Below are 19,478 nucleotides of genomic sequence, written 5' to 3' on the forward strand. Positions count from 1 at the left end.
GGAAAAGAAAATAAAATATTGTTTAGGGAGATCCATACCTCTCAGAATCCTCGCTGGGGCTCAGATAGAGCTGTCTGTAGGCATTGAGCACAGCCTCCTTAATTCCAGGCTCCTTTGACCATATGAGGGGCAGCATCCTGCGGACTCCAAGCAGTGCCTGGGGCACGCCAAACTGTGAGACTGTCACGAAGAACTCAATGGCTTCCTGCACCACTGCAGAGAGAACAGTTGTGATAGTGCAGTTCTTCCCCAGTTCCCATTAAAGAGGCCACTAAAACAAATTCAGAGGAGTACTGGTCTCACAGCAAGCTTTACAAGCATCTAGAGATCACTGCTACTGTCTGCAGAGGGCTTGAGTCAGAATGGGATCACTAGTACAGAGACGTAGATGTCCCAGAAAAGAGACACACATTAACAATATCACAGCTAAATCCAATGTGATATGGTTAGGGAAAGAGCACAGAGACTATCTTAGAGGAAGAACAAAATTCTCTTCTGGGAAACAGTAGCTTTGGGAAAAAAGATCTCATAGTCGCAGCAGACAGCTGAATATAAGCCCCAGTGCAATGCTAAAACCAGAGGAACTAAGCTATTTGATGTACAAATGGGGTAAGGAATACTGTGTTTGGTTCCAGCTTGACTACTCCTGAAATAGACTGCTCAGTCTTCTCATAAGACAAAAAAACAAAACCCCATTAAGTTAGAGCACATCACAAGACAGCCACAGTAGTGATCAGAGGAGTTGTGCTGCAACAGTTCATAGAGTCTGACCTCTGGTTAAGTAAGAGCTTTTACCAGTATAAGCCCTTACAAACCAGAATTAGGAATATCTATCAGGCAAGCTGGTATACTTTCCAGTCACACCAGAATACATAAATTTGCAACAGAAAAAAAATGAAACTTCAAATATTAAATCTTTAATTAAGAAAGGGTCAATCTGAGCACCCACATCCCTTAGCACACACCAGTCTTCCTAACCCAGCAGCATACTCTCTCCAAATGGAGACAATGTCTCAAAGCATTTCTGCTATTCAGACACTAAATTTGCCTTCCTTATACTACAGCACAGGACAACAGGGAAATGAAAAGTTATTAAAATTTGTGCATCCATTAAAAAAACATCCCCACAATCAAACCCCAGGTGTTTAAGTACCAGGTAGGGCAATTTCTTGGCCTTGAACTTCAAAGGATTGGTAAAGACACTCAACGCAGGAATTAATTTTTTTTGTGTGCAAATATCTAACAATACCAAACCTTGCTGGGGAAGCCCACATGCTTATCACAAAGTAACATGAGCCCTCAAGAGAGATGAAGCCTCAGAAGTGTTTGCATGAAGTCTGGGGCACTGCAGTGCCCACACCATCCACACCCCATATGTGTGCAAGTGGATGCGCTGGAGAGGATGGGAGCAGGACTTGTGCCCCTCATCCCTTGGAAATGCCAATTTCTGATAAACACTACAAAAAAGTCTAAGTGATTACAGTAGTTCTAACATTAAATATGAACAGCTGAATTAACTCAAAGGCCTTCTGATCACCACCTTTCTCTACAGCACTGAGGAGGACCAGGCCACAGAACCTGTTGACCAGGCTCATGTTTAACTAGAGAATAAAGTTTGAGGAAAGGTGAGTTAGATGAGACCAGCTGCTTAGTTCCCCTCTTGTGGCCAGCAAAACAGCTGAAGCTGTGTCAGGGCACTGAGCACATAACCAAACCCAGCTTCACTGGCCAGGCTTACTTTGGGAGAACCTCAGCTGAGATGATGAACATCCATCCCTCCCCACAGGAGGCAGGGTGGCTTCCACAAGTGAACTCACTTTGGTCACCTGACTTTTTTTTAATTTCAGAAAGTCCAAATATATTTTATTTGTTTTTTAAAACAACTTTTAAACATACTAAAAAAATCTTTTTCAACCTTGGTATTTAAAAAATAATGTGTTCCTAAAAAGCCTGTTCATGCCCTATTCAACCCCTTCATGACACTCATTTATATGGTGCTCACTTTTCCAATACCCTGGAAGTGTCTATGGCATCTGCCTAATGAAGAGCAGCTCCTTCAATCTTTTCTCCTTCTCCTGGAGCTCTACCACTCCATTTTCTCTCAAGCAAGGAAAGAGCTAGAATGCTGAATGAGGAAAAAAGGTTATTTCGCATACCTGAGACAGAATTTTCGTACATCATCTTGCTGATCAGGTTCAGAGCTTCTGTGATTTTCACTGAGAAGTTGTAAGCATCTTGCAGGTAGTGCACCAACATCTCCTGTTTGACCAGCTCTGTTTGAGACTGCTCTTCCTGTACAACTTCTTCAGTCTTGTCACTGCTGTTGTCATGTGGAGGATCCTCACTGTTCTCACCTGGGCATGAACCTACACAGCACACTTGTTTGTGAGCAGTACTGAAGATACAAAATAAACAGGCACAGTTCAGGGCATTTTAACCCTCCTCTCCCCATCTCACAGTGACAGCTTCCAAGAGCCAAGATACAAAAATCCAAATTCTGCAATCAGACCTAGCTACAAAATCTCAGCATGCTGTGGAACAAGTTCCAGTACTACAGTGTGATGCTCCAGAGAACTGCCAGCTGTAGTAAAAGGGTATAGAAATGCATGGTCCAGTTGGGGAAAACACTATTAAAATGCTGATGAGGTTAATCTGAACTTGATAATTCCCAAAGACAGATGAGGACCCTAAAATGGAACCAAGAGAAAGCAAACACTACTACTCCATATCAGTTTGTGAAAATGTGGAGAGTTCACCAAGCTAAGATTTTTAGACAATAGACTTCCAAGAGAAATATGCTCAATTGAGCTAAGTAACCTTATGCTGAAACAAACACCAAACAAAGTGTGTGAAGTCTTGAAAATACACCCAGAGGCTCAGGCCCCAGATAACCAAGACTCTACTTGAACCAGATACTTGGTCAAGGCTGCATTATGTGCCACCACCTGTTCAGGAAGCAGAACTCCTGACGAATTCAGACAGGGCAGAAGGGTGTGAGTGGCAACACTGGCTCCACTCCCCTCAGATATGTGAGTTAACACACCAGAAATGCACTTCGATTGGGACCATGGAACTGTTCCAACCAAAAATCAAGATCAATATGACCCAGCTAAAATGCCAAGGTACTTGGACAAACAATGAACAAACTGTGCAGAGATGCTGCAGCTCTGGGAGCCATCAGGTACACACAGACTGAGCCTCATAGGTCAGGAGGAGGGACAGAGCATTCCAGAGGGTTTTAGTCTGGCTCTGGCATTCTCTTGGATTTGGGGAACAGAGAGTGATACAGTTACCTGTGAAAAGTCTCTTCAGAACACCCAGGATTGTTGCCTCCTCGTTTTCCTCCCCAGGACCCACGAAAGGTTCCTTTCCCTGGAAGCGACACAGGGCCTTCTGCGTAAGGCGGGCTGCGCTCCTGGACAATGACATTGCCCAAGAGAGTATCAGCAACACATCAGAGCAGAACACAAGGGAAACCATCCAACTTTGCCCTGAACACCTGGGAGAGCAGCTCCTATCAGCACCTTGTACTGGATGCCCACGTCAATCTCTTCCTACAGAGTAATGTTATTGGAAATCACCCCTTGGGATAAACACAGTCAAACTGCAGAGCCTTCTTACCTGTAATTCAGCTTCTTCAACAGCCCAGTGATTTGCTCCACTGTCCTCTCCACTGTTTCTTCAACTTCCAGCACTTCCTCTTCCCCTTCCTGCAGTGGTTGAAAGAGCTGCTGTGTGGCAGCCCTGACTTCTGGCAGCATCGCTTCCCACTCTTCCTCTGGGGCGATCACTGGAGCTACTTAAAAACCAGAGGGATTGAAGAACACAGACTCAGGTGACACCTTTAATGGGAAGAAAAAACTTATTTGGAACTTAGGAACTTCCCCTACCACCTCCCAGGCAGGCACTGTTCCCATTGCTGATCCCACCCAGACTGCAGTGAGAATAAGATAAGAACTCTGACTAAAACAAATAAACCACTGAAGGTAGGGAAAAAAGACAGGTAAGAGAACCATAATTTGTTTAGCCTTGGACTTTGGTGCTGCCCACAAATCAAGTTTAAATAACATCTGATCAAAATCATGACTCAAGCAGTCCCTGAGTGGTAGAAAAGAGAAACCTGGGAGGGTGTTCATAGACATTTTCAGTTCTTATGCAGAAAATAGGGTATATAGCTATAAGGACTGTTGATTTAGACATGGATATTAATGTGATGCTTTTATAACAATACCATAAGGAAAACTGTTGTGAGTTTAATACCAGTTATCTGGTCTCACCATCTCACACAAATAAGATCTGAGTCAAAAGCTGTCACAACAATTTTGGAAGCAAATTTAATATGAGGAAAAGTACATTCTGGACTGTCCTAGAAAGTGGAAAGAAGAAGAAAGGAAATTACCTGCTCTGGGTCTGCTACGATCCCTCATTTCTTTCAGTTTCTGTACTTCTTTCTTTAGTGGCTCATCCAAGTCAGTCCAGCTTAGCTGAAGATGTCAGGAAGAGAAGAAATATGTTAGCTATCCTCCTTTTCCTGAAATGCCAGAATTCTCCTCTCTCTTCCACTCCCTGCCTTAGTTGTCAATTCCCATGGATAACCCTGTTTTGGGAAAGTGGAAGAGTAGACTCTGGCCCTGATCCTAGAATGAGAACTGCTCTAAGTTCCCTGTCTAAGGCTCAGAAACTCAGGAGAAGGTTCAGCTAAACACAAAGAGCTGCACATCCACAAAGAATATTCTAAAATACTAATTTTGATCCTAAGGAGAGAAACCTCACAGTGGACTCAAAACTGCTGCAGGTTTTTACCTCAATCACACCCCTCCTGGCCTTCAACATAGCTATGAATTTCACCAAGAGAGGGATGAGTCCAAGAACTCAAAATCTGAACCTGGGAAGACCAGAAAGCTGCCAGCTGCAGAATCAAAGGTTACACCATTCCTCCCACAAGACACATAAATGCTACTGCCCTGGCTATAGCACACTGCAGATATTTAGCCTGCAAAGAGACATCTAACACATCCACCATATTAATTGGAATTACCTTGCTGGAGAAGGGGTTATTGGACAAAAATGCAGCCAGGAGCTGGACTGCATTCTTAACCACTAAGACAGATTTGTCTTTGAGCCGCCCAACAGCCAGCGACACCACAGCCTGAAACTGAGTCAAAGGCAGGGCCTAGAACACAACAAGAGCACAGATAAAGTTATCAAGAAGGCTCAGAGACTTGGGAAAAGTTTACTGCAGACATCTTCATGTACTAAAAAGCACAGATTATAGATTTACAGAAGACTCTAGGGCTCAAAAGACCTCTGGATATATTCTAGTCCAGCATCCACTGAAAGCAAGGATTTAGGTTGAGTTGAGGATCCTGCTGCTGAGTTGAGTATTAGTATATCTGGTAATTGTGATGTTCTCCCATACCAGTGTGTGAAAAGAGGCTGTATGCTATGCTTTTTCTTCTAGTTTGTCCTGGTAAGAATGAGCAGCATCTAATTTCCACCCCCCAGTTCCCCCACCCCTGGGATCTTTGGTCTCTTGGAAGAAACTGCAGCCACCACAGTACACAGGGACAGCACCTTTCTCTGTTAAAACTTCAGTCTCTGCAAACAAAAAGCAGGGTGGTAGAAATTCCCACAGTGCACACAAGATGGAAGAGATGACTGAGGAGCACCCTTTGCCCAGCACAGACTTGCCTTGCACTGCACGATGCGGGTGAAGAGCTGCAGCACGCGGCTGCGGACGAAGCTATGGACGTCACACACGTGGGTCTGCAGCATGCTCAGGAACTTGTCCCGAGTACCACGGGCTGCTTCCTCCAGCTGGTCACCATTCAGCACCTGCACCAGCACTTCTGCCATGGCTGCCAGAATGGCGTTTCGCATCGTGTAACTCTGCCAAGACAGGAGTTGGTGAACTAGGAACAGACCATGCCCAGAGTTTAGGCCTTCCACATCCCAGGCTCCAGCCCTAAGTGAATTTTTTCAGTATGGATATTGTATTAAGTTTAGGTGAACGTAGCTGTGCGTGCAAGACAGAGTAATCTTTGCTATGAAGACAGGCTGAGAGTTGGTCTTGTTCAGCCTGCAGAAGAGAAGGCTCTGGGGAGGCACCTAAAGGGGGCTGTGAGAGAGCTGGAGAGGGACTTTTTACCAGGGCATTCAGTCATAGGGCAAGAGGGAATGGCCTCAAAGTGAAGGTAGGTTTAGATTACATATGAGGAAGAAATTCTTTACTGAGAGTGTGGTGAGACACTTGAACAGGTTGCCCAGAGAAGCTGTGGATGCCCCATCCCTAGAACTGTTCAAGGCCAGGTTGGATGGGGCTTTGAGCAACCTGGTCTAGTGGAGGGTGTCCCTAAGGGCCCTTCCAAACCAAATCCTGCTATCCAGGTAGGTACACAGAAGCCAAGAACTGACATGAGAAACACTTACAGCAGATAAAGAAAAGGTAACACAATGACAAGCTCATCAAGTGCTGAAGAACAAGGGACAACAGTAGGGACCTCAGACAAGTAGGCAGTCTCCTGTTCTCTGACATCTGATAGTGACAACCAGACAGGAGATTGCCATGGTTTCTATTCCCTTTGCATCTTTTAGGTAAGGGCAGAATCTATTCCAATAGAGCAGGTTTTGGATACTTGAGCTCTGTGAAAGAGGTTCTGTTTCAGACAGAAAAACTGGATAGCAGCATCTCTACCTTTTGACTTTTCTGGACAGGTGACTTTGCAGAAACATACCTCCCCATCCAAGTGAGGCAGGAGAACACTCATATTGGAGAGCACCAGAGCTGGAATCTGTTCAGCCAGTTCACTTATAAAAGTAGCATAACCCTTGACTCCAGAAGCCTCACGAGCCAAATCCTGGGGACATTTCTGTCCAATTTCCCTGTACAGAAAGATGAAACAAGGAATGGGGAAACCAGGAATAGCCTCAAATTGCTAGAGATAAAAGGACAAGCCTCCAAGTATTTCTCTCACCTTAGCAGTTCACCCACCAGGCTTTTTAGACCATACTCTTTAGCCCAGAGGCTCACAGCCTGTGCAAACACTGGGGCTACATGTTCGAAGTGCTGCAGCATCTGTGTGATCTTCAGAGTGGCACCTTTAACACGTGAGAAGGAAGAAAGAGGTCAGGGAAAGTAACTGGGAATGGCTTCAAGAAGAAGGCAGAAGAGCAGGAACTCACTGAACATGCGGTCACAGTGAACCAGAGCTGCAGCAAGCAGATGTGTCACAGCCTCCCGTGTGACCCGGTACTTCTGAAGGCCGATACTTGGATTCTCCAGGATACGGTAGCAGCTCCCCATCATCAAGCTACACCCACAGAAGACAGATAGCAAACCTCACTATCACAACTTGCACAAACATCATTCTAGCACACCACACATTTCCGTCTGAGAGTGTCCTCTAAAAATTAGCAAGCATCTGAATTTTTTGTGGCCTATGTGAGGAGAGGAGTGGTTTGTATGCACATTGCTTTTGCCTCGAGCTGTTTCCTCAGTTTCCCAATGATCTGCACCCCACATTTTTATTCCTCAGAACCAGTCACTCATTCCATGGATATCTTCTCTCCAACTCATACCTGACAAATTCTTCTTCCACCACTAGACCACCCCAAAGCTGACGGAGATCCAGCTGCAGCAGCTGTGTAAGCAGCCGTAAAAGCGGCTCCCTCTCTTCTTCCCACAAGGATCCAGAAGTCTTGGCATGGTTCTTCCTGTTCTAGAAAGGAGGTTACACAGTAAGATACATCAGCAGCTTCACAACAGACAAAACCCCATCACTACTCTGCTTCCTTCAAAATATAAGAAGTCTGTTAAATTCTACAGCATTAAGAGACACACAGTGAGATGTGTGAGATCACAGGGGCTTTTTTCCCCCCAGCTCTTGTCTCTCAGCTCAGGCCAGCACCAGTGCCTTGTGTGGTTTAACGATTATACCTGCATCCACTGCCATCACAGAAAGGAAATCTTGAGAAAACACTGGCACACTAAGTTCCAGCCAGAAACTCAAGAATGAAATAGAAAGGTCTGGGCATCCAAGTCCCTTCTGAAATTTAGACATACGATTGTCCCTTTACTGTTTTCCATGCACAGTTTCACAGAACCACCAGTGCTTCACATTATGCACTTCTCTTGCTGGCATCATGTTTATATAAACCCAGCTATAAAATCTGATAGATACTACAGAGTTCAGCAAGGTTAAAATTTTATTCTGACTTTTATAATCTTTCCCCCAGTCCCTTCACCTACCTTCCTACCAGGATCTGCCTCTGAGCAAATGTTCTTGCAGGTTTCCATTTCAAAGGCATCCATCAGGCCAGTCAGCAAATAGCAGTTCATCTTAAGAGCATTGAGGTGAGCAGCCCGCTCTGCATGGCTCAGCCCAGAGTCACTCAGGATAGTGGGAAGTTCATTGGAATGATGGGACACCACTGAGGAGAAGCAGAAAGTCATGAGCACTCCTTGCCAGGTGCCTCAGCCATCCTCTCTTTGGGAGGCTTAGAGCAGCCATCAGATTACCAAAGATGTGTGCTCACATCTCACCAGCTGTAACACGGGCTGCCCCCTGCAACCCAGACCTTGGGCACACTGTCTTGTCCTATCCCCACAGCCCTCCGTCAGCTCAGAGAAACACTCGCTCTGAGCTGACACATCCTACAGATGTATTTTCCAGGGACAGGGGCAAGAGGATTTTCTGTCGGTCTGCCCTTACAGCGAACATGCACAACTCAGCATCGTCCACCAAGATTACAGACCCGTATGACAGGAGTGGGCTGAGGGTGCAGCCCAGCTGTCCGAGTCACATTAGCCTTTATATCATCATTGAGCTGCCAAGGGAAAACAAGCTCTCTGTTAGTCCGGAAACAGCGGGTACCCACCGTGCATCATCAGCTCCAGGGCGTCCTCCTTGACAGCCGTGCCCACGGTTTGGAAGTGGCTGCGGGACAAGCACAGGGCGTAAGGGTGGCGAGCGAAGAGCGCCTGGCAGAGGGGCGAGTGCCCGCCCTGCCGCCCATCCCTGCCCCGTACTCACTGCAGCACGCTGTACACGCAGTCGAAGTGCTCCAGCACGGCCAGCGCGCCCCGCGCACGGGAGGCGGCCCGGAAAGCTGCGGCAAAACACGGAGAGAGGCGGGGGGCATGCCCGTGAGCCGGCGGCAGGACCAGGCCCGACGGGGAAGGGGGTGCAGGGACACTTTACCTGCAAGGGCGGGCGGCAGGTCGCGGGCGGCCAGCACCTCCTGCACCACGTAGCGCCCGGGGCCGCCATCCCGCAGCAGATCGGCGGCAGCGAGGGGCAGGTGGAACTCCGGGGCCGCCGCCATTGCCGCCACAGCCCCGGGCGCTCGAAACTGCGCGCGCGAACCGCGCTAGCCCCGCCCCTTCCCGCCACGGGCCTATCAGCGCCCGCCGGCTGCACGGCGCGCCCGCCCCTCGCCCAATCGCCGGCTCCCCTGCCCTCCCGACCGTTGGTGTGACGTCACCCACGCGCCTCTGCGCTCGGCGGCGGAAGGGGCGGTCCGGCAGCGCCGCCGCGCTTCCCGTCCCGTCTCTTCCCCGGGGCACCGGGGGGCTTCCCCATGGCGGCGGCCGCAGCGCTGCTGCTGCGGGCGGCGGGCCGGGCCCTGCTGGGCCGTGCCACTCCCCTGCCCTGCGCCGAGCGGGGCTTTAGCGACTGCGGCGGGGCGCGCTGGGCGCCCGCACGGCCCGGCCTCCCCGTGCCGCTGTCCTCGCCCCTGGCAGGGCTCTCCCGGCCCATCCGCATCAAGGAGCCGCCCAAGCGCAAGCCGGTAGATCGGTGGACGAAGAAGCGGGCCTTGTTCGGGGTGTATGATAACGTGGGGATCCTGGGTAAGACACACAGCCCGTCCGCAGTTCCCTCCTCGGCGCTGTGGGCCCGGGGCGGGGCGGGAGGGGAGGGAGGCCGGACTCACCTGCGGGATGGCGCCTCTGCCAGCAGCGACAGGGCGGGGAGGATGGGGGCCGGCCGCCCTGGGAACAGCCTTCTCCAGGGCCTGGCTTCATCTGTCTCTGCTCTCCTCAGGCGGCTTCCAGATCCACCCGAAGAATCTCATCATGGGGCCCACCTGGCTGCGAGGCTGGCGGGGGAATGAGCTGCAGAGGTGCCTCCGCAAGAAGCGGATGGTGGGCGATCGGATGTTTGCAGAGGACTATCACAAACTCAACAAGAGGATCCGCTACTTGTACAAGCGCTTCAATCGCACCGGAAAGCACCGCTAGGGAACAGCAGTGCCTTCAGCCTGTGGAGTGTCATTTTGTGGCATTGGAGTCAGAATAAAGCCAGCTTCCACACAATTGAGTTCCCAGTGCTTTCTACAACCTTTGCTGCCTATTTCTACCCAGGTCCCAAGGTCCTGCTCCTGCTCCAGGCCTGAACTCCTCTGTGCTCCCTCAGTCATTTCTGATGTTCTTCTTGCAGGCATCAATTCCAACCTGCATCCCACAACTTGACCCTCTGCTCCTCTGGTTTTTTGGCCAGGCTTCTAGCATCATTTCAGTCTCTGAGCCCCAGGTTCACACATCATGACAATTCCAGTATTCTCCAGCTTAGATTTTTCCTCATAGCCAAATTTTTCAAATTAATGCCACAAGGTCCTGCTGATATGTCTTCCTGCTCATGGCTTTCCCCACTGCCATCCACTCATCTGTGGTTAAGTGTGAATGATCCAAATGTTAGTTGAAATGCATCAAAACTTGTCTTAAGAATGGGATTTGTCTCATTCCACACTCATGATGACTTTATCCCCTGCTAATGACACTTTATGACCAAATAGCCTTTTGTTTATCATTTAGGCAGGATTTGCAAAAGTAATTCAGGTATTTAAATGTTTTTAAAATTCTAGCTTCTAGTTTTCCGTAACTGTTGCCAGTTCCTTTAGAGGAGAAGTGACAGTGAATCACAGCTGGCATCCCTCTAGTCCAACACTGCAGTACACTTGTGAAAATCCATTAGATGAGCAGGCATTTGCATACCAATTCTGCCTTAGTTGTTAATTTAGCTGCTAAGTAATCCAGGGAGTTATCTGCTGACTTGATGCATCTTGCTACAGAGCAATGCTGCTCTGTCTCCAAAAGCATTTGTTTGGAAGCAGCAAGGAATGAATGGAAAGAACTTTCTTTAGGCCTAAGCCTGAGGAAAGTGAAGGCAAACTCTCTGTTTAAACAGCTGAAGTCCACATTTTCAGTGGCAGGGTGACAGACCTGTGGGACTTGCCAAAAGGTATTGTGGATTCAGGAAGCTTGCACAGATCCAAGTGGAGACTGAGCAGGAATAGCAAATCCTTGATTGAAAATATGTCAGAAACTAGAAAAGTATCAGAGAAAGTATCTTGTACCTTTTGTCATCTCTTCATCCCCCAGCACCAACCTGGCAAAAACTCTGTGGCCACTAATTCCATAAACTCAAACTTATTTGCAGTGGTTATTGGAATGGTGCTCAGGCTGCAGTGGAAAGGCTGCCAGCCTACAGAAGCTTCTTCCTCAACTTGTGCCTTCATCTGAAGGCAGAGTGTAAAAACCTGGAGTTCTGAGGTCAGTGCTAGACTGCTCCTGTCTGCAAATCACCTGTCTCTAGTCACAACGCTGCATTCCTCTTCACCTTGTAACCACAATCTTCTAGTTACCATGCTGCAATCTGTAACATACCAGTCTTGTGTACCTAATCATCTGTGAGATCTGACACTAAAAACTTACATGAACATCGTGCATCACCTTATGGAAGGAAAAAGTAGTGTGTGAGCCTATGCTTGTCACTCTCTACTCACCATGCAAAATTCTGTATGAAGAGTCTTGTCCAGTACACTCTTGTCCCCTTTTTTGTCCTGAGTTGGAGAATCTCCCGTTCTGATCCAGCAGGCTTCTCCAGATATTTAGACGGAAAAACCTCAAACATATTGCCGTTCTTGGCGCTGCTGTGGGAGCCTCATTTCTCCCAGGAGGCTGCAGAAGCTCGATCGGGACTCGTTCAGCTTCGCTTTCATGACGCGTTGTATGCTGGAAGTGGGCCAGCGACACCATCTCTTAATTGCAAGGCCAGCGGCTTAGCCAGAGCCAACAGGCACACTGCGGAGATGGGATTTCGGGAGCGCTCCGCGGCCCCACCACAGCGGCGCCAGCCGGGCTGGGCTCCAAAAGGGTGCAGGTAACCACGATCGGGCCCTGCTTGACCTACACGGAGCGCGGCGGACCCGGGGGTCGGCGGGTCCCGCGGCAGGGCCGTGGGTCGGGAGCGGGCCGGTGCGGCGGAGGGAGCGCCGGGCACCCCCGGGCCGGCGCCGCGGGACCTCCGCAGGGGCGGGGCCAGCCGGGGGCGGGGCGCAAGGCGCTGCTCCCATTGGACAGCTACATGGCGGGGCGGGGCTAAACCTGTGGCGCTCTGGGGGCGGGGCTAGGTTTATGTCCTTTTCCGCAGGGCGCGCAGCGCTGATTGGCTGAGGAGGAACCGAGGGGCGGTGCCGAGCTGCATCTCTCTGCGGAGCAACTTTTGATTGGCTGCTGGCTCTGTGGGCGGGACCGCGCTGTTATAAGTGCGGGGTCCGGGGGCTCAGGGCGCTGTCGGTGCGAAGCTCCGTGTTTGCTTCGGTCCTGCTTCCCTCCGGCTCGGCCATGTGAGTGTCCGCCCACCCGACCGACCGGCCGTGGGCGAGCTGCGGCGGGCGCGGCGCGGGGGTGGTGCTGTTGCAGCGTGAGGGACGGGGGTCGGTGCAGAGCCCGCGTCCCGGCCGGCGGCGGTGGGGTCGGGTGGCGCATTGCAGCAGCCGCAGGCTGGGCTGCCCGCACCGCCCCCGGGCGGTCCCGCTCCCCCGCTGGCTGCGTGGGTGAGTGGGTGCGTGGGCCGTGCCCCAGTGGGGATGATGTGCGGGGCCCAGCCGGAGCCAGCCTGGCCGGTGGCCACCACTGCGCCCAGCCCGGTGCTGCCTGGTGCCCCCGCGCTGCTCCCTGTCCCTCTTCCTCCACCTTCCTTCCCCGGGTCCCGGTCATGTCCGTGCGGCCAGGTCGCTGTTCCCCCGGGAGGCCGCAGTGTTTGGCGCGACCGCACCCGCAAGCTCCTTCGGCGAGGGGCTCGTTCCATTCCCGCTGCTCCCTTGGGCTTGCCCCTGCTCTGGGGTCTCCCTGTTCCCGATGCGGCGGGATCCAGCGAGGCTGCAGGCTGCCGAGGCTGCTGCCAGCGCTGCTGCAGCCTGGGGACACTGGGGTCCCCCTCCGCATTTGGGGGGTTCTCTCTTGAGCGGCTGAGTTTTCCCTTGGCTCATGTATGTGCTCCCCTAGGTCTGACCCGGCTCCGCAGCCTGCTCCCGGCGCTCCCGAAGGAGGAGCTCCCGAAGGAGGCGCTCCCGAGGGGGCAGCCCCCGGTGGGGGTCCCCCCGGGGCTCCCCCCAACCTGACCAGCAATCGCCGCCTGCAGCAGACGCAGGCACAAGTGCAGGAGGTCAGTAGCTCTGCCAGCCCTGAGGGACGCCTGGGCTCTTCTCCCACCGCTCTGCAGCAGCAGCGGTGTTCCCGACCCGTGTCTGGCGCTGAGGGGGTGGCTCCTTTTGTCATGCCAAAGCCAGAAATTAATTAATGCTGAATACTCAAAAATAGGGTGGCAAACCTATTAAAGAAGCTGGAGGAGAGATTGCTTTATGTTTAAAAGCCACTTCATTCCAGATATGACTTCCAAGGACCAGGCTTGCTAGATTCTTTTGGTATCTCGTTATCGCGCATCTCTTTTGGGAATAAAGCTGTACGGCGTCCAGGACAGCTCTTAATCCCTGCGGGCTGCTCCAAGGGAACGCTGTGTGCAGTGATGTGGGGAACCCTTGCCTGGCTTCCCGGGATCAGAGCCGGTGGCTTGGCTGCTGTAGCGCCTGTGTGCCTCACCGGGGCAGCAGCACGAAGCTGATAAGGTGATTTTGCAGCTCCCGGGGAGTGAGTGAGCGCCGGACTCCTCTCGTACCGAGGGTGGCTTTGGCTTGCTGCTGGAATGGAGGGCTCTTAGAAGCAGATGAGAATGTGAGGCTGAGGACCTGGTTGAAGTGTACTTGAAGTGATGTTTTAACAGTGACTCTCGGATTTTTTTTTTCATTCCAAAGTAGGCAATGACTTGAAATCACTTCTTTCTTACCCTGATCTTTCCCCCACTCTTGTTCGTGTTTTTTGTTGGTTAGTATTGCAACATCAGTTATTGGCTAAGTAACTCCTCTTACATTTTCAGCTGTCTTTAACAATACAGCTGCTCCCACCGTTCTCCTTCTGCAGGTGGTTGATATAATGTGTGTAAACGTAGACAAGGTGCTGCAGCGAGACGAGAAGCTGTCAGAGCTGGATGACCGGGCAGATGCGCTGCAGGCCGGCGCCTCAGTCTTTGAAAGCAGCGCAGCCAAACTCAAAAGGAAGTACTGGTGGAAGAACTGCAAGGTGAGTTTCCTTGTCAGGAGGGAGCTGGGCTACTCCTCTCCTGCAGAGCTTTCAAGTATACCTGGGGCTTGCTAACAGTTTCAAATGCTTAAGATTCTTTCACTGTGGGAAGGCTTTGAGGCTTTGGCTGTCTTGCCTTTGGGGCCTGGCTTAGGTTCCCTGGCTGTCAGGAAGAATGGGAGCTTGTCAATCTGTTCTGAGTATTGCTCTTGGACAATCTTTTTCTTCAGATGATGATCATGATGGGAGTGATTGGTGCCCTTGTGGTGGTGGTGATTGCAAGTAAGTACCAAAAACCTCAGGCTCAAAGGTGAGGAAATACCAGCTCTAGAGTACTTTAAACTTTTCCTTTTTGTTTTGAGGTCTTGAGCATCTTAGTTGTGTAAGTGTCAACTCCAGTCTTTGGGAAAGGGAGGTAGAAGTGCTGGAACTCCCTCACTTAGTGTGGAAATGGTGTGCTTTACCTAGTAATGTGAGGAATGGGGAATGCCATCACTGTAGAAATGGGAAATTCTGCCTGCCAGGTCAGATAAACTTGTAAATATGAGGGGCATTTACCCTGGAGTGGGTGGGTTGGCAAGTTCGTTCCCTGGTGGGTGGTTTGGAGTTCTCTGAGGGAGAACTTTGGTGTAACTTGCCCTTTTGTTCTTTCCTTTTTTCTTTTTTCTATTGCTTTGTCTCCAGTCTACTTTTTTACTTAAATGTAGCTCCTTCAGTCTGCAACCTCCTGTCCCCTATTACCTTGCCTGTCTCTTCTTGCCTCTGAATTTTTCCTTTCCTTCCCTTTCACCTAGCTTCTTCATTGATTTCCTTATTGGTTTTAATTTATCTTCTCTATAGGACTCTGAGCTGCTTACTAAACATAGGTAGCCTTTTCAATAGCTGCTGCAGCTTTAGGGAGCATCCTCTAAGTTTAGAGGAAAGGGAAGCTGAGGAAGAGTGGGTAGCTATTTGCTCCTGCTCTTCTGCAGAGAACTTTGTGTTTATTTTTGGGTGTAAGCTTGTCAAATAGTGCCTGTGTGAACTCTAGCAAAATAAGAATGCCTTAACACAGTGCCTTTTGGGATGAAGGACCTGCAGCATGTGAGAGCCTTTAGTGTTCTGCCTAAAAAGAGTGGCAGCATGACTTGAGCTTTTCATTGAGCTTCTGAAATAAAAGCTAGTTTGTGTTGGCCAGTGGCTGTGAGCCATCTAAGCTACACGTAGTGATGTAGGTTTCTATAGCCGTGGAGGGGTGAGCACTTGAAGAAATGATTTATTCTGCCTGTCCTTATTTCCAGGTGACTTGCTGCCTGAACATGGCCATTTCAGTTTTTATAAAGGAGGGCCTACATGATTACCTCAGTCAAGTGTAACAGGCTAAACACAGTTCAGTGAAAGGGGCATTGCTACCATCTAAAACCCATGTGTGGGAGTAAAGCCTCTCTCCACAAGGAACAAATGAACAACAATTAGTCAAATATGCCTTTCATCTATGCACACACAAGCCAGGACCTTGTAGCTTCCTACTGTCTTGTAGCTTTCCAGAAGGAAGACTTTGGAGTAGTGGCAGAATGGGAATTGGTGTTTTGCTTTTGTGTGACTGGGTTGAAGGTCGAGGAAGCTCACTGCCACAGCAGATAGAGGTGAGGGGGGCTGGAGGTATTCCAGATGACACTAATTGAGCTGCACAGCTTTCTGATTAAGAATCTCTGCTCTGTTTCTGCTGCCACAAAGCCCTAACTTTCAGCAGGAGTTAGAAAACCCTTGAAATGGTTAGCTGGGGATTCAAAGGGAAATAGTGCTCTGGGCATGGATATTGCAAAGTGGCATCAGATGTCCCAGTTTGGCAACTTATGCCTCTAGAGATCTTGCTGATCAAACTGAATCCTCCTACTTGCTGTGGGTTCTCTTGAATTTAGGTCCAGGGTGGTTTCTGATGGAAGTAAAGTTGTGTCTGTGGCTTTCTGTGAGTGATTCCCTTGTTCTTCTCCATCAAAAGTAACAGGAGCTGTGAGTTGTTTGAATGGTTGTCAGACAGGGGTTAAATGAGCTGCCCTGTTTCTGTAGAGTCTTCTGAGGAATGTGTATCTTGTCTTTTAACTTTTTTTAACAAGCTGAGCTGTAGCCTGTAATCCAGACTGGAAAGAGCGTACTCCTTTAATTTAGAAAGCTCTGCCTCTGTTCTAGAATACACTGGGATCTGTTTAGGCTTAAGAGGAGGCAGGGAGGACATCACTGGAGTTCCCAGATAGGAGCAAAGTACAAAAGATGGGAGGAGCAGATGCTTTTTATTTCACTGGATGTGCTGGGGAAGCCCCTTTCTGCCTCCCAGGGCACCTGGCAAGGGGCTAGGTTTTGCATGCTCACTTCCATGCCCCAGCATTTTCATTTGAGTTCATCTCCCTGCAATTCCATTCCTCTCCACCTTGGGGGAGGGCAGAGATGAAGATCTGGAGTGAAGCAGCCCTCGTCCCCTGAGCACTTCCCTAATTCCCTGGAACTGAGATGGGATGGACGGTCAGAAGTGCATCTGCTGAAGAGGAGCCAGGGCCTGCTTGTGCCACCTCCTGCTCTCATTTTAGGGGGCAGGCTTTTACAAGCTTGAGGCCCCCAGACCAGCAATTCTCTTGAACTCTTCTAAACAAGCCTTTGGTGTCCCATTCCTCCTGTCTCTCTGGGAGCTGAGGTCCCCCTAGGCTGTCTCTTTCATTTCTTTCTCTCAGATGTTGTATGTTGCCTCCTCCTCTGCTCCCTTTCCCCTCCTTTGTGTCTCTGTGCATGGGCAAAACAAATCACCAAGGCCCTCTTAGTAAAAGCAAGGGACTCTGCTGCCCACAGCATCACAGCCACTCATGCACGTGCAGTTTATTTACTTCCTCTATAAACACAACTGTAATCTCCTCTGGCATGTTCTAGAAATCAGCTCATGTACTTTTAATGGTCTCTAAGAAACATGATTCACCACCTTACTGAGTCTGTCTGGTCTGTCAGTGAGCGGGAAGGGGTTGGGATACCAAACTTCTGGAATTTCTTTTTTTTTTTTGTGACTTCCATAGCATGCACATACCTAAAGTTCTGTCCCTCAGAGCAGTGGCTGCTTTTCCATTGTAAAATGATGGTAGTTCCAAGTGTGCTGGACTGACTCTGGTAAGTCTGTAACAAGATGTGAGAAGCAGAAGCTCTGGGGGAAGAGGCTGCCCAAGCCAAATCTACTTTCAGCCACTGAATGTCCAGCCAGTGTCTTGTTCAGGGGACTGCCTTCTGTGCATTATTGTGTTGGGGGCAGCTCTGGCTCTCGGGCTGTGCTGCCTTTGGATTTCAATAACCTCAGATCCTTAAACCCAGAAAACAATTCTCCATTGGTGTTGGAATATAAGTTCAGGACACAAATGAAGACCTCCAAGAGTAGGATGCTGTTCACAATATATCTTGTAGCATGACTGGAATAAAGGTAAGCGCCCCTTTGTTTTGCTTCACTGTATGTTTGAAACTCATTAAAAGGAAATGACAGAGCTTTGTCCAGTGCAGACTTCTTTTAAAATTAGGTATTTGTGCCCTTATCTGCCCTTATTGCTACAAAAGCTAGGTTGCAAACCAATCTTCCATGTGGCTTCTGGTTCCCTTATGATCAGTTTTTGTCCAGTCTTCAATGTCACCAAAATCCACACCAGAACAGTGAACACACTGGAACAACTCAATGGTGAATTTGGAGCAAGGCAGCTAGACTTATTCTTCAAAGATGGAAGCCCTCCTGGGAAAGGAGGGTGTCTGGACTGGCTGGTGGATTAAAGCAGCATGTACAGTCTAAAATTCCCCACAGTTCAGGCCTGCACAACCTGAACAAACGAGTCGTGCTACAATTCCTGCCAAGTTTTGTGTTGCGTTCCTGTCAGTTCTCAGCCTCACTCATGTAGGGGAATAGGGAAGATGTTTTCATGGGACAGATGCATTTTTGGACTGTTGATGATGCAGTGTCCAAGTCCCTAGCCAAAGCTGGGGATTGAATGCTCATTTTCCAAGGCTGGCAGCTGCTCTGGAGCACAGAGCTGAACATACCCTGAAAGTTGCCCCAGGGTTGAGCCCAGTTCATGAATCATGTTGTGGCTGTTTGCAAAGACTTGCATGTCTAGCCATAAATCCTCTCTTAGGCATTGAAAATACCATGTTCTACTGGAAGCTCTTCTGAGGTGCCATCCTTACGTGCATCAGCGTTTCTGCTGCTCCTGTACTCTCTTATCCCAGACAAAGCAGGATTTTAAATGTGCTCCAAAAGCAAGGCCAAGGCTTTGGGAGAATAGTTCTTCGAATGTTTAATTAAAAAGTCAAGCTCTGCCTTTAAACATGGAACATGCTTAACATGCCTTTGAACTGGAACAGATTGCCCAGAGAAGCTGTGGATGCCCCATCTCTGGAGATGTCCAGAGCTGGGTTGGATGGGGCTTTAGCAACCTGGTCTAGTGGAAGGTGTCCCTGCCTGGTAGGGAGTTGGAGCTAAGATGATGTTTAAGGTTGCTTCCAGCCCAAGCCATTCTGTGCAAAATGCAGCTCCCATATCAACTGCTTCATCCTGATGTCTTCAGATGTGGTGGAAGAAAAGCCTCAACTGTACAGCTCCTAAATGGAATACCCTAAACCTCCATATCTCCAGATGCCTGAGGCATTGCTCTGGCCTTTCCTGAGGTGTCTCTGTGCTGGTCAAAGCCAGGTGCAGGCTCTCAGCCGTGGTGGGGTTTGTTGTCTCAGCTGGAGAGCAGCCAAATGGTGATGGGCAAGACAGATTTTTCTTCACAGCTGGAATGCAGCATCAACACTTGTTTAATGAACCTGGCTTCCTTGGGAAGTGACAGAGGTCCCTGCTCTGATGTAGGCTGGGGTTGGAAGCCTTAACTTGGTGAAGGGAGGTAATAAGGGGGAGGTTTTATCTTTGTTCTGACCTCTAAACAAATGATTGCTCTGAGAGATGTAACAGATAAAGATACAGGTTTTACAAATAGGCAGCTCAGCCATGTCTGTTGGATACTGAGCCTCCACACTCTTGATAATATTTGACCTATTTTTGGCCTGAGATAGAGTACAA

The 19,478-nt window shown here is 49.6% G+C and overlaps 3 protein-coding genes and 1 non-coding gene across 10 annotated transcripts in view; 2 read left to right on the top strand and 2 right to left on the bottom strand.

Moving 5' to 3' along the window:
* Positions 1 to 10,066, bottom strand: part of NCAPD2 (non-SMC condensin I complex subunit D2) — a 31,381-nt gene extending 21,315 nt beyond the window's left edge. For 2 of the 6 annotated variants that reach the window (XM_077174219.1, XM_077174221.1), the window contains exons 1-15: positions 9,201 to 9,470; positions 9,033 to 9,108; positions 8,878 to 8,936; positions 8,249 to 8,430; positions 7,579 to 7,718; positions 7,183 to 7,310; positions 6,975 to 7,098; positions 6,735 to 6,882; positions 5,692 to 5,889; positions 5,039 to 5,173; positions 4,400 to 4,484; positions 3,622 to 3,796; positions 3,294 to 3,415; positions 2,157 to 2,366; positions 39 to 213 (exon numbers count right to left, since the gene is read on the bottom strand). In XM_077174219.1, the coding sequence (XP_077030334.1) occupies positions 39 to 213; positions 2,157 to 2,366; positions 3,294 to 3,415; positions 3,622 to 3,796; positions 4,400 to 4,484; positions 5,039 to 5,173; positions 5,692 to 5,889; positions 6,735 to 6,882; positions 6,975 to 7,098; positions 7,183 to 7,310; positions 7,579 to 7,718; positions 8,249 to 8,430; positions 8,878 to 8,936; positions 9,033 to 9,108; positions 9,201 to 9,324 (2,081 nt within the window). In that variant the 5' untranslated portion in view covers positions 9,325 to 9,470. Of the gene's footprint in view, positions 1 to 38; positions 214 to 2,156; positions 2,367 to 3,293; positions 3,416 to 3,621; positions 3,800 to 4,399; positions 4,485 to 5,038; positions 5,174 to 5,691; positions 5,890 to 6,734; positions 6,883 to 6,974; positions 7,099 to 7,182; positions 7,311 to 7,578; positions 7,719 to 8,248; positions 8,431 to 8,877; positions 8,937 to 9,032; positions 9,471 to 9,933 lie in introns of those variants that run through there. The other 4 variants (XM_077174220.1, XM_077174218.1, XM_054627794.2 and 1 more) reach the window with 4 other exon arrangements.
* Positions 8,505 to 8,827, bottom strand: LOC129117737 (small nucleolar RNA U85). The gene has a single exon (XR_008533900.2). It is a non-coding gene; the product is annotated as a small nucleolar RNA U85 (small nucleolar RNA).
* On the top strand, positions 9,580 to 10,315 carry MRPL51 (mitochondrial ribosomal protein L51). The gene is made up of 2 exons (XM_054627793.2): positions 9,580 to 9,850; positions 10,044 to 10,315. Exons 1-2 carry the CDS (start codon positions 9,580 to 9,582, stop codon positions 10,238 to 10,240), a joined length of 468 nt encoding a protein of 155 aa, XP_054483768.1. The 3' UTR covers positions 10,241 to 10,315.
* Positions 10,316 to 12,031: 1,716 nt separating this feature from the next.
* VAMP1 (vesicle associated membrane protein 1) lies at positions 12,032 to 17,370 on the top strand. 2 transcript variants are annotated; one of them, XM_077174230.1, is made up of 6 exons: positions 12,032 to 12,161; positions 12,432 to 12,627; positions 13,289 to 13,448; positions 14,261 to 14,419; positions 14,650 to 14,701; positions 15,104 to 17,370. In XM_077174230.1, coding segments are annotated over exons 2-6 (390 nt in total). In that variant the 5' UTR covers positions 12,032 to 12,161; positions 12,432 to 12,625; the 3' UTR covers positions 15,121 to 17,370. The 2 variants fall into 2 exon arrangements, with proteins under 2 accessions (XP_077030345.1, XP_077030344.1); XM_077174229.1 differs by having other exon boundaries at positions 14,650 to 17,370.
* The last annotated feature ends 2,108 nt before the right edge of the window (positions 17,371 to 19,478 follow it).

Source organism: Agelaius phoeniceus, chromosome 2 (genome assembly GCF_051311805.1).
Source record: "Agelaius phoeniceus isolate bAgePho1 chromosome 2, bAgePho1.hap1, whole genome shotgun sequence".
Taxonomy (NCBI): Eukaryota; Metazoa; Chordata; class Aves; order Passeriformes; family Icteridae; genus Agelaius; species Agelaius phoeniceus.